Consider the following 12442-nt stretch of genomic DNA (forward strand, 5'->3'; position numbering starts at 1 on the left):
AAAGAGAGGAATATTGTTATCCAAATTCTAAGAGGGGAATGATAGCTGATGATACACCAGCGGATATCCCATGAAGAAAGATGTGTAACTCTGTACTATTTGTGTGAATGTTGAATCTCGAGAGCCTAAGAACCTGGATCAAGAAAAACGGATGATTTTAGTCATACAACTCACTTTATTGAGTGAATTAATTGAATTAATCGTATCTTTTAACTCATCTGTAGCTGTAAGATGTGCAAAATTATTTTTTTATTTAATAACCTGTTATATAGTCGTCCGTTAGCACGGTGGTGTGAAAGAAATGTCTCCCTGCGTGTAAATGAGATTGTTTTGATTTGTGGGTCCCAGGTATTTCTTTCCCAGATGAGTCAGAGTCATTTCAGAGTGTGGGGAGTTGTGGTTAGCACCCACAACAGACTCAGTATCCCTGAGTGTGAGAGAGAGAAAAGGGAAAAGAAATGTATAGATTTATTCCAGGAGGTTATTAAAAAAAACACATTAGTAAGCAAGTCCTATTAATAAATTTGCTTTCATTGCTCTTTACTGAAATAAAGACACTTTGTTTGTTAACTTGTTTGTCTGTTGCTAGGTGGGCAACAATAATCGGCAGCCATGTTGTCTGTGGATGAGCCACTGGACTTGAAGCTTCCCTCAGGTCGCACAGACGGTCCAGGGATACTGGGAAAGAGGAGCTGCCCGTCCTCTATTTGTGCCCACATCAGCATCAAACGACTGCGGCTACAGTGCACAACTTTTCCATCGCCTCCTTCTTCTCCAGGTACGAGTTAACCTGGTAAACATCTGGCAGTTTTAGCATCACCGAAATAAATTCTCCATCATTTCTACTCTCCTAAATACACACATGACATGACTTTGATATTGTCATGGCGCAGTAATTAAGTTTATCACTGTGGTAATGCAATAGCGTAATAGGTTGATTCTCTGTCCTCACTTTCCTGGTAACCTATTATTGCAAACCCAGTGAACAGTAGCTCATTTGTGTCCTCGAGAAGATTGTCCCCATTTTTGTCAGTGCAGCTCATAACAAGAGGAGTGTGACACTGATATGAAGTGACCTAAAAAAAATACAGCACCTCTGTGACATTCACAAACACAATGGACTTTGTGTCTTCATTCTTGTGTCAGCTTTTGTGCTAGGTATTACTGCATTGTGTGCTTCCGTCTCTGTTTAACACAGAAACACTGCTGTTGCTATTGATTAAAGGACCCATGGGCAGAAAATAGAAACTGAGATTACAACAAATTTAGTTGGTTGGTTTGCATATATAGTCTTAGGAAGGTTTCTGGAGAGCTAGGCAGGTAGGACGGGCTGAGAGTAGAGGGTGCAGGCAGAGGGGCTGAAGCTGGGGTGAGTGGTGAACCTGGGACAGAGAGAAGAGATTTTGAGCTTCACACAAGGAAAAACTTAAGCCCATATAAATAATAATAAATAGTCCATATATCACCATATAAAGAGGACCTAATCCATCATTCACAATGGATGGCGTGACTGAACTAATGAACAATGCCAAGGTCCTCCCTTCCATGTTTATGGAAGCTCTTGTTATTAAAAGTCTCATTCACCCAGTCATGCACACATCCATACCCAAGTGCCTTGTCCAACATTTGCACATACACTCAGACTCTGAAGGATGGATTGGGGGCAACTTGAGTTTCAGTATCCTGCCCAATGATGACTTCACACGCAGTCTGGGGTAGACTGGGAATTGATCCACCAACCTTCAAACTGATAAATGGCTTGCTTTAACTACTGATGACAAACAAAGGGCTAGTAGCTATTGTGTGTCCAGTATGGATGAAGCACCATGCACTTACATTAATGAGTTCTGTGTGATTGTTTCAGATAGCTGCGATAATAACAAAATGAAATGGCCTGGGAGTCGCTTTGTGCAATTTTTTATGCGACTTTCTTCGTGTTTTGAAAAGTGCCTCATGATTTATTTATTACTTTTATTGTGATTGTTATAAAATCTAAGAAGAAGAAAGAACAAAATAAGTCAGAGGATTATAGAAATGTTCTATATGCCTCAATGAAATTGAAAAGGTATATTTAAAATATTTTGAAACATATTTAAAAAGAGTGAGCAGGGGTGTTGCTAAGACCGTGGCATTACCTGCAAACAATAACGCGTTGGTAAAATTACAGGGACATTTTGTGAAATGAACCTCAGCAAAGCAAGAAATCAATGAATCATGATACTGCGATGGGTGTAATAAGGATCCTGCTTTATCTCTAATCTCTAATCTAGATTCCCTGTCTTCCTCTCAAGAACGACCTGGGTCCTGCTTCACCCCTCCAGCCATGGACCTCAGCCTGTCCCCCTCCTTGCGCCATGCCTCTTCTCTCTCCCCATCCCCTTCCTCGCCATCCTCCCTCTCTCCATCCTCTCCCATGGAGTCCCCTCAGAGCAGCAGCAGCCCTCAGCCACACCTCTTCTCTCGGGTGAGTCCATGTGTTTGCTGGAGTGCACTAATGCTACCGCTCCTTGCGTTGCTGCACTTTGCAATTAGTGTGCAAACACGAAAGTTGTGTTTTGCTTGTTTCATCAGTTGACTTGGTAATGACTTCAATCTCTTGTGACATTCCAGAGTGGACGTTGGGATTAAAAAGATTTGAATTGAGTGGCTGGGTGCAGTATACTTAGCATGCAAAGCATCAGACCGAATCAATACCTTGTATTAAGACCCATTTTTATAACAGCAATTTGTGAGCAGTGTATCAAGCTTGAAAAATGATTGTTGTCAAAAACTACATGTCAATTTGCGAGTCTAGATAGCGGTTGCTGGGATTGTGTGGATAGCGTTTTAGTTTGTTTAAAAATTAACGGGAGAAAAAAATGACATCTTCTATGTTGCACATTTGTATTGCCAAACCTCTGCTTCGAATTTTGTTGACCTTGTTGATCTTGATTTGAGATATCAAAAATCCTGCTCTTCACATACAAGGTCTAAAATAATCAGGCCCCATCTTATCTTAATGACCTTGTAGTATCACCGTATTAGAGCACTTCACTCTCGCACTGCAGGCTTACTTGTTGTTCCTAGATTATTTAAAAGTAGAATGGGAGGCAGAGCCTTCAGTTTTCAGGCCCCTCTTCTATGGCACCAGCTTCCAGTTTGGCTTCGGGAAACAGACACTATCTCTACTTTTAAGATTAAGCTTAAAACTGTCCTTAGCATATAGTTAGGGCTGGATCAGGTGACCCTGAATCCTCTCTTGGTTATGCTGTAATAGGTGTAGACTGCTGGGGGATTTGCATGATGCACTGAGTATTTCTTCTTCAACCACCTTTCTCACTCACTATGTTCATAGACCTCTCTGCATTGAATCACAGTTGTTATTAATCTCTGGCTCCCTTTCACATCACGTCTTTTGTCCTGTGCTATTTTGCTCACTCCAACCAGTCGCAGCAGATGTTCGCTCCTCCCTGAGCTTGGTTCTGCTGAAGGTTTCTTCCTGTTAAAAGGGAGATTTTTCTTTCCACTGTTGACAAAATGCTTACTCATAGAAGGTCATGTGATTGTTTAAGATCTCAGATAAGCAGAAGTGAGGCCTAGGAAATGGTAATCATTTCCCTGTGTCAGCACACAGGTCGGATTAAAATGCACATGCCCCTGAATTGATGTCTTAAAAGTATCAAAATGGATGAGATATAAAAAAAAGATCACCAACTGTGAAGCTGTTGTGAATGTGAATATAATTTTTTTTGTACAGAGATGTAGTTGTTACAGCTGGATTTTGGCATTTTACAAATGGGAGCGGAACCCAAGAGGACATTAATAGAACAGCGGTTTTTGGGACTACTAGCACCTGTACAGCTCACAAATGAATATTTTACAAGCTAACTGGCTGCTGGCTGTAGTGTTACCTTCACAGTACACATGTGAGTCACATCTGTCTCTCAGCATGAACGCATGTGAGCATGTTTCTAAAACAGTTCCTTTAATGTTTGTCCAGCTTTTGAAAAACCCAGGAATGTCACATTCCCCTAACCTGAGCGGGGTTCATTACAAACACATGTGTGTTGCACTCATTTTAAAGACGATTGCAAGAATAAAAAGAATAATAAAAATGTTTTACAAGCACGCACTCCAGGTACGTGTATGTATTCATGTAATCACTTAATCTTCTGAACAGGCATGACCACAATCTTAGAATTCTCACACCGGTGACTAATCGTGGCTGAATGCGCTCCATTTTTCTTCAGCAGGACTGAATAGAAAAGTGATCCAGGGAGTGAATCTAATTTGCCGGTGCAGCATCTGCACACAGCCACGCAGTGATTGTGTCTAAATCAAATTTTAGCTGTGCTTTAATGGTGAAAACATCAAACACACAACTCCTTTAGTTACGGCACAAAATCTCCCTTCTTGGACCAGATTTATCATTTAGCAGAGAAAGTCCTCATTTTTACATTATCAAGCCCTTTTTCATTGTCATCACTGGATTTGCTGAAGTGTATTCTATAAATCAAAAAACAAATGCAGACCTTCAATCCCCATTTAATAAACATACATGTCATGGATGCAAAAGCTCTTAAATCGTACTTTAACACACTTGAAGTAAACACGATCAGAAGGAGTACATTATTATTTCACAACCTTCCTCCATTTCCTCTGATAGTTGTATCTTTCTAATGATCAAGCTCAAAGTGGCAGGCTTTAGTGTTAGGTCAGCTTCTTTCTTCATCGTTAACGGTGAAGTAAATTAATTATTTTTCTTTTCTTGTGAATAGCTAATGAACATCTTGCCTTTGTTGCCACAAAATTCTCTTGCTCTGACCTCTCTCTATCCTCCTCTGCTTTAGGAATCACCTTTTCACCGAGGTGTGGAACCTGGTGCTTCACCACAGGGCTATCCATTTTATGTCCCAGTTAGAAGTCCACCAAGAAGCTACAGCTTTCCCTCTTCCATGTTCATCAGTCAGACTAGAGAGAAGCCGGTTTCTCCGGAACCCTCCATGGATGCTCAGTTGGCCTGTCGTTGGATGAAGGTACGTGTAATTAAATATTGTAGGTTTAGTTATACTTATATATTAGTTATATGTTTATTGCATGCATTTTAGCAGAAGCTTGAGTCATATTATTTTGGCAGATAATATTATTAATCATGTGTCGCGCTTCAAACCCTACACTTAATAGCAGGCACAAGCAGTTTCTTCAATGAGGGTGAAAAAGAGCCTGCAAACATTACTCTGACCACTAAGTGGCGCTGGAAACAAAATATATAAAGCTGAGAGTTACAGAAAAAGAGGTCAGCGGGGATAAATGCTATCAGAGGTTACAGTATAAAAAAATGAGTGTGGTGTGCGGTGTGATCTAGCAATAACAAATTAACCATTTTGGTGTGAAAAGGGATTTACTTTTTCATCTGTTTGTATAATTTTAAATAGATAAACTTTGTGTTTTTAAAAAAATATAGTTGGGTGAATTAAAAGGTCAAAATCAATCATTTCCTATATTATATTCTGGTGTTTTAAGAACTAAAGGATTAATAATTATGTATAAAAAATGAATGAAAAACAATGAAGTACCTTGATTAGGTAAACTGTACAAAACGTAACTCATATATCAGAACAACAGATGCTATGATTAATGGACATGCTCTTCAGTACGTCACACTTAAATTTATTACATACAGTAAGATCATCACGTCAGGCTAATAATAGCCAGAATCTCCCTTTTTGCTAGCAGCAGCAGTGTTCCTCAGAGTGTTTTCACCTGTTTTTTTATAGCTCTCTTACACCAAGCCACAGTTACCCATTAATACTCACATTCATACCGCACACAGAGCCATCAAAGTCACAGAAATGTATAGTTGTGTACTAAGACTAAGTTTGAAGATGGGATGAACCATAAATATGAAGCAAAGAAGAATAACTTTTTGTGATGATCAGCTTGCACACTTAAAGCTTGTGTCACACATTCATGGGGTTTGTGACTGTTGTGAATCCACAGGAAAAACTCTTTTAAAGATTTAGAGTTACCCATCAATAACATTATGTTTTTATGATGGCTTTATCCGAGCTATGAAATGATCTTTTTATACTTACACATACTTATTACCTGTCATTTAAACTGCAGTTGACTCTGCCAAAGTTATGTTTTTGATAGTGTTTGCTTGCGTGCCTGTATCATGTTATTATAGTTTGACACATGTCACATTTGACCTCTGACCTCACTTTAAATTTGGCATCTGCCTTTCCTTCAAGTAGACCCCAGAACGTTTTATATCTCTTGATATAACCTCAAGCAAAAGATTACAAGCTGCCTATTTAGTTAGAAAGATACTCTCGTATAATATTATATAATAAGCTCAAGTTTATGTCCAGTTATTTACAAATCAATGCCTATTATCCACGACCTACTCCTACATTATATTAATTTAATTAGACAAAACATCTGTCATGCTACCTGATTTTTAGTGCAATAGAAACTTTTTAAAATAAATGTTTAAAATATACAAATTTATAGAAAATACTATTGCTGTGAAGAAGGACCACAAATGGACACACTGTATGGGTTTATTTTCCTTTTATTGCCATCACACACACTACTGACAGTCTCTTTGTCGTTTTTCCCCGGCTTGGCACCCACGCGAGCAGCTTCCAGCCACACTCTGACACACCTCCCCACTCTCTGCTCCGGCTTCACTAAAAATCAGACAGGAAAAGAGAGAGAGCTCATTAACTATAACACCACACACGTGTCCCACCAACCTCCCTGGCACTGCCCCTTGAGCTCACTGCACCACCCCTCCCCTGCAGCTGAGCCAAGGACCACACCTCTGCCACAATCGCCTATTGGTTTGTTTTGTCTAGGATGATTCTGCTTTTTCATTTTATTTTTTAATTTACATTAAATTTACAGATATAAAATCCATATCCTGGGACAATGCAGAAAATTCTAGAGACAGAGGCTTATTTTCTCTTTAATCCTTTGAATCAGAATCAGAATGCTTTATTAATCCCTAAGGAAATTGTGTGGGTTACAGTTGCTCCAAGACAGTAACAGTAAAAGACGAAACTATTTAAATAATACAATATGTTACGGAGTTTACAAATTTAGGAAATAGCACCTACTGTACTGAACTGTGGAACTGTAGATACTTTGACAAAGGTTGCTTTTAATGGTATACTGTTCAGACATTTTCAATTAAAAAGAAAGAGTGACATAAGAAGAAAAAAACATCAACTGTTTGTGTGAAAGTTTCCTAAAAAGGTCACAATCAGGTTTCTTATCAGCCATGTGCTTCATTCCCTCTTTTGCCCTTCAGTGCCACCTGCTGTTCGATTCACTACAGGACCTGGTGGATCACATCAACGACTTCCATGTCAAGCCCGAAAAGGATTCTGGATACTGCTGCCAATGGGAAGGCTGTGCTCGAAATGGGAGGGGCTTCAATGCAAGGTATTCTGTGGCTTTATTCCATTGTCATGAGGATGACACAAAGCATATTTCTCATAAAAATTATACCAGTCTCTAAGCAACAGGTGTTAAAAGCAATGTAATTTCCGGTACCCATCTGCGAGTCGCTTGGTACCGGGCCGCGACAGTTGAGGCTTGAGTGCGAAATTTATGGTTCTCAGGGTTTTTATTGGTTTTTAGCGTTGTTTTAATTTTTATCATTTTTATTGTTAACTCGGTTTCCCTGGGTCTTTTCCCGTATATCATGAATAAATCTTCTTTTTTTGGTACCAGTACTGATTTTATTTTGTTGTATTTATCCGCGACACATTAAAGCCAGTCTGTGAAAATATTGTTGGACATAAACTGGTCCGTGGTGCAAAAAAGGTTGGCTGCCTTAAGAAACAAAGAAATGAAAACATGCTAGCAATAGTAGCTTTGAATCCAGTGTGACAGGTCATCAGAGCGAGTCATGATCTTTTCAATATAATGTCAAAATCAAATCACTTTTATTGTCACATCACATGTGCAGGTACATTGGTACAGTACATGTGAGTGAAATTCTTGTGTGCGAGCTTCACAAGCAACAGAGTTGTGCAAAATACAATAATGTAAACAAGCAAAATACAAGAATGGCTACATCTGAAACTAATAAATGTAAGCATCATATGTCAGGCTTCCAAGATAAGACACATTTGAATATCAGCAGCCACATCCTAGGTAAAAATGCTGAAAAAAATAAAAACGGCTTGATCTTGATTGTAAATGTGTGTCTTATTTGTTATGATTTCTAGGTATAAAATGCTGATTCATATCCGCACACACACCAATGAGAAGCCACACCATTGTCCCACCTGTAACAAGAGCTTCTCACGTCTGGAGAACCTGAAGATACACACTCGCTCGCACACAGGTGAGTTCAGTCCCATCAAAACCAGCAATGACTTGAACCAGTCATTCTCAAACTGTGGTATGCATACCACTGGTGGTACGTGGGCTCCCTCTAGTGGTACACGGGAAGATTCCAAAAATATTTTAAGACTAAATAATATAGCATGTTCTGACTGAGTGATTTCTGAAATAATAAAACGTACAACTCTGCTATCACTTCTGTCATAAATGACAGACTTTACTCTAATAATGTAAAGAAGGAGCAAATTAAACCTTTTGAAAAAAAAGGAACGTCCCAGTGAGGCTATTACAAAAGGCGACCATTAAGGCGACCATGGTCAATGGCGACCATTGACCATTAAAAATAAAGTATTTTATATCTTTTGTTCTTATGCAGTATTTTATTTTGTTCTTTTAAAAAGTGTCACATCGGAATAACAGTTTCTTCTTTGTTCCTTTCCTTGTTGAGCAATGACACACCATGAATCTCAAGAGTTAGAAACAAACTGACAACATCCTTCTCTGGCATTGTTCTCAAATCAAATCATTTCTTTCCCCTCCATTTCTCCTTCCTTTGTCCTTCTGTCTCTGACTCATATTTGTTTGTTTCTCTTTTCTTTCAGGGGAAAAGCCTTACATCTGCCCCTATGAAGGCTGCAGCAAGCGCTACTCCAACTCTAGTGACCGCTTCAAGCACACTCGCACCCACTATGTGGACAAGCCTTACTACTGCAAGATGGCTGGCTGCCTGAAGCGCTACACAGACCCCAGCTCCCTACGCAAGCACATCAAGGCTCATGGGCACTTTGTTGCCCAAGAGCCGGGGAGTTCAAGTAGGTCAGGGACAGGGCTGGGCCTTCCTACCCACCAGAGTGCCACTGAACAGCCCTCTGTAGGCGGGACTCCTGTCATCATCCCTGGGGCTGCTGCAGCCCTTCTTGGGGGCCTTGGGACGTCCTTGCCACTCTCTGCTTTCTGCCATGCCAGAGCTCTAGGCCACCACCGGGCACCGCTCTTTTCCATGGGTGGAGGAGGAAGCATGGGATCGCTCAGCCTTTCAGACTCCCCACTGTTGCGCTTTGGACTTTCAGCTGCGTCTATGTTTGGGTTGGGGGCTTTGGGAGGTCTGGGGCAGGTGGTAAGAAGGGAGCCAGAGGACGGGGAGGAATCAGAGGAAGGAGAGGACGGGGAAGTGCTGAACCTCTCTGCAGGGGTTGGGGCGAGACAAAGTGACGCTTTGTCTTGGGTGGTGGTTCCATCAAGGGCGCTACTCCTCAAACCAGCTGTTGTTAGTTAAGATGAACTGTCAGCAACTCAGAGAACCAGAGAGTTTGACTTTGTGTTTTTCCAGCCTGCCATCATCATTATCACCGTGTCTCATACTAACATTTTATCAGAAATCACTGGTAATGTAAGTGTAATAGTTTAAAAAAGTACATAACATGTGAGACTCGCTCTGGATACCTTGGTGCCACATTAAGATACACTGAAATGTCTTTATGTTGGCATATCATGGAAAATCCAGATAATTCTATCTACAGTCCCTCAGTGTATGCCTGCATCACTTCCTTTTGTTGATATATTGTTGCTCTTTAAAACAGGACGTTTACTTCCTCATTTATGTTGTATTAAGGAGTTAAACCAAAGGTGTAGATCTCTGTGAAGCTGGTGGCTCCTGACAAAACACTAGTATTTAATACCCGGGCATGAAACCTTATTGGTTTTACTAACATAATGCAGTGCATATGACTGTGGAAAGCTTTTGTGGGTGTATAAGGTTATAAAAATCCCTTCCACAGTTAGAGCCATGCAACAGTTCAGCCATTCCAACCAATAATAACTAAAGACAGACTTGAGTACAGTGGTCTTGTAATGAGCAAAACTTCAGCAGGGCCTTTTTGTACTGCATAACAGTTATTTTTTACACCATACATGCATTTAGCTGTCTTAACTTTGAGAAGGTCAGTTCATCCATATTGCAAAGAAAAGAAAAAAAGCCAGATCCTTAATCGTAGCATGCAGATCCACTTTATATTTTTTTTCCCACATTGACCTGAGATACCTACTGAGTATCTCTATAGCTCTAGTTGTTATCTGGGTAATGTTAAATCATCAGTGCAAACAGTTTCTCCTGTTGAAATACTCCTAAGGATAGCAATGTTGTTTGGATAATTTCCTCAACCACTATAGCTGTTTGTAGTTATTAGTAGGCTTGATAAAAAGTCTCGGGCATTTAAAATTTGTTTGCTTTAACTGGTCTCTGGTTTTAAAACCCCAGATGATGAGTAAGAGAACCAAAGGTCAAAAAGTAAGTCCATATAATAGTGACTCATACAGTAATGACCAGGGAAAACATTGTGATTGCCCGGCCATCACGTATACCCACCTTCATAGTCTGATTTACTCTAAATTAAACCACAGTTTACCAAGTTAATATCATGGTGAGACTTGAAACTGGGGCCTGAGATCATAAACCCACTAGGAAATGTTTACTCCAAAGAGAAACAAAACCACATCGCTGCACAGCTAAATAACAGAAGTTAGGGAATATGTGTAATCTGGGTGAACTGAGCCTTCATAAACCCATCTTTTTAATTTCATCTACAGCTTGATTTCCTAAAGGATTTTTCCACAGGCAAGCTCGTGGATTAAATTTACCAAAGCTGCTAAGGAAAAACAGCTGGCACCCCGGCCTTGTGTAGTTTTTAAGCTCGACAACCCCCACAGAGTGCTTCCATCGACTCAGATTGTTTCCTCAACAATAAAGATGTGAGGAAACAAGGATGTGGGGAGCAATAGGAAGTACAGTCCACACACCAAAACACACACAATTATGTAATATTAAAACATACAATACAGAGCTACCCTTGATACAGTTGATTTTATTTGAGCAAAGCTGTTTACACAATATTTATGCATATGAAGAGGAAATTATGTGTTTATGGAAAAGATTTTGCACAGCAGTCTTCTTATAGATTGTACTTAAGTCAGTTTGAAATCAAAATCTTTGACTCGGTCTGATCATGTAAAGGTTTCTATGGTTTCAGTTTGGTACACCAGTTGCTACGTGCAATATGTAGTCCTGGTATATCCCCTCACCTGCTTAATTTCCAAGCCAAAAGCAAACAGAATAATTGCCTTGCCTCCAACCCCCAAAAATATTGATTTAAAAATGCTAAATCACAAGAGGTCTCACGCTACACAGGACAATGTCAGCAGTTATCGCACTAATTTGCACATAGAAAAGTGCTCAGTGTTGCTCTCATATCTCCACTGCTGTTTATTTTAGCTAACAGTAAAACCTTGACTCAGACTTAGAACACAATGACGTGTGACAGATTATTTTCAACAAAAAGCTATGTTGACCATGTGATTTTTCTAATCGCAAGAAGAACGAACTAAAAAACAAAAAAAAAAAACGAAAAACAAACATATTGACACAAGTGAAGGTCAGAGCTCCTTCACTCGCAGATTATATTAGTTTAGTGTTTGTTGTACTAATCGTTTCAAGACAATGGTCTAAACAGGATCAGCCCTGCCTGAAGGAATAATTCTTGTGGGTAGACAAAGGTGTGTATATGGCAATAATAATTACACATTTGCTTTGAACAAATGTTGAGACATGGCATAAGTAGGAACAGAAAAAAAAGCAGTCTGTCCAGAGGCAGTGAAGGGGAAGTGTTTGACGATGGCCACACATGGCCAGTATCTGTGTTGATCTTGTATTCCTGTTTGCACATCCTGATCAGTATTTCAAAGGTGCCCCAGTAAGTGCCTTGTGTTTCAGCTAAAATATATCACTCAGTATATGGAACATATGTACTCAGCTGTAAAGTGCATATATATGCTTTTTTTTTTTTTAATTACATTTTAGGAAACGTTAAACTTTTTAAAGGCTTGACAACAGATGTGATTTGTACATCAGGGCGACTGCAACACCTTTTAAACACTCCACCAATGTTTACGACTATGGCAATGACTCAGTGTCAATAAATGCATTAAAGGAGAGAGTGTGACACCATTGTGTAATTTTTGTGCTGTGATGTTTTTTGTTTTGTTACTTTACAAGTTGAAAGACTACATGGTAGAATAAAGAATTGTAATAAATTAGGGTTTTTCTTAC

At 39.6% G+C, this 12442-nt stretch overlaps 1 protein-coding gene across 2 annotated transcripts in view; it reads left to right on the forward strand.

Moving 5' to 3' along the window:
* Positions 1-12442, forward strand: part of LOC113024532 (zinc finger protein GLIS2-like) — a 30918-nt gene extending 18476 nt beyond the window's left edge. Inside the window, exons 2-7 of one of the 2 annotated variants that reach the window (XM_026171706.1) lie at positions 590-778; positions 2271-2464; positions 4830-5015; positions 7298-7431; positions 8223-8341; positions 8943-12442. In XM_026171706.1, the coding sequence (XP_026027491.1) occupies positions 613-778; positions 2271-2464; positions 4830-5015; positions 7298-7431; positions 8223-8341; positions 8943-9616 (1473 nt within the window). In that variant the 5' untranslated portion in view covers positions 590-612 and the 3' untranslated portion in view covers positions 9617-12442. The remainder of the gene's footprint in view (positions 1-589; positions 779-2270; positions 2465-4829; positions 5016-7297; positions 7432-8222; positions 8342-8942) is intronic. The other variant, XM_026171707.1, reaches the window with a different exon arrangement.

The sequence above is a fragment of the Astatotilapia calliptera genome, chromosome 6, assembly GCF_900246225.1.
Source record: "Astatotilapia calliptera chromosome 6, fAstCal1.2, whole genome shotgun sequence".
NCBI lineage: Eukaryota > Metazoa > Chordata > Actinopteri > Cichliformes > Cichlidae > Astatotilapia > Astatotilapia calliptera.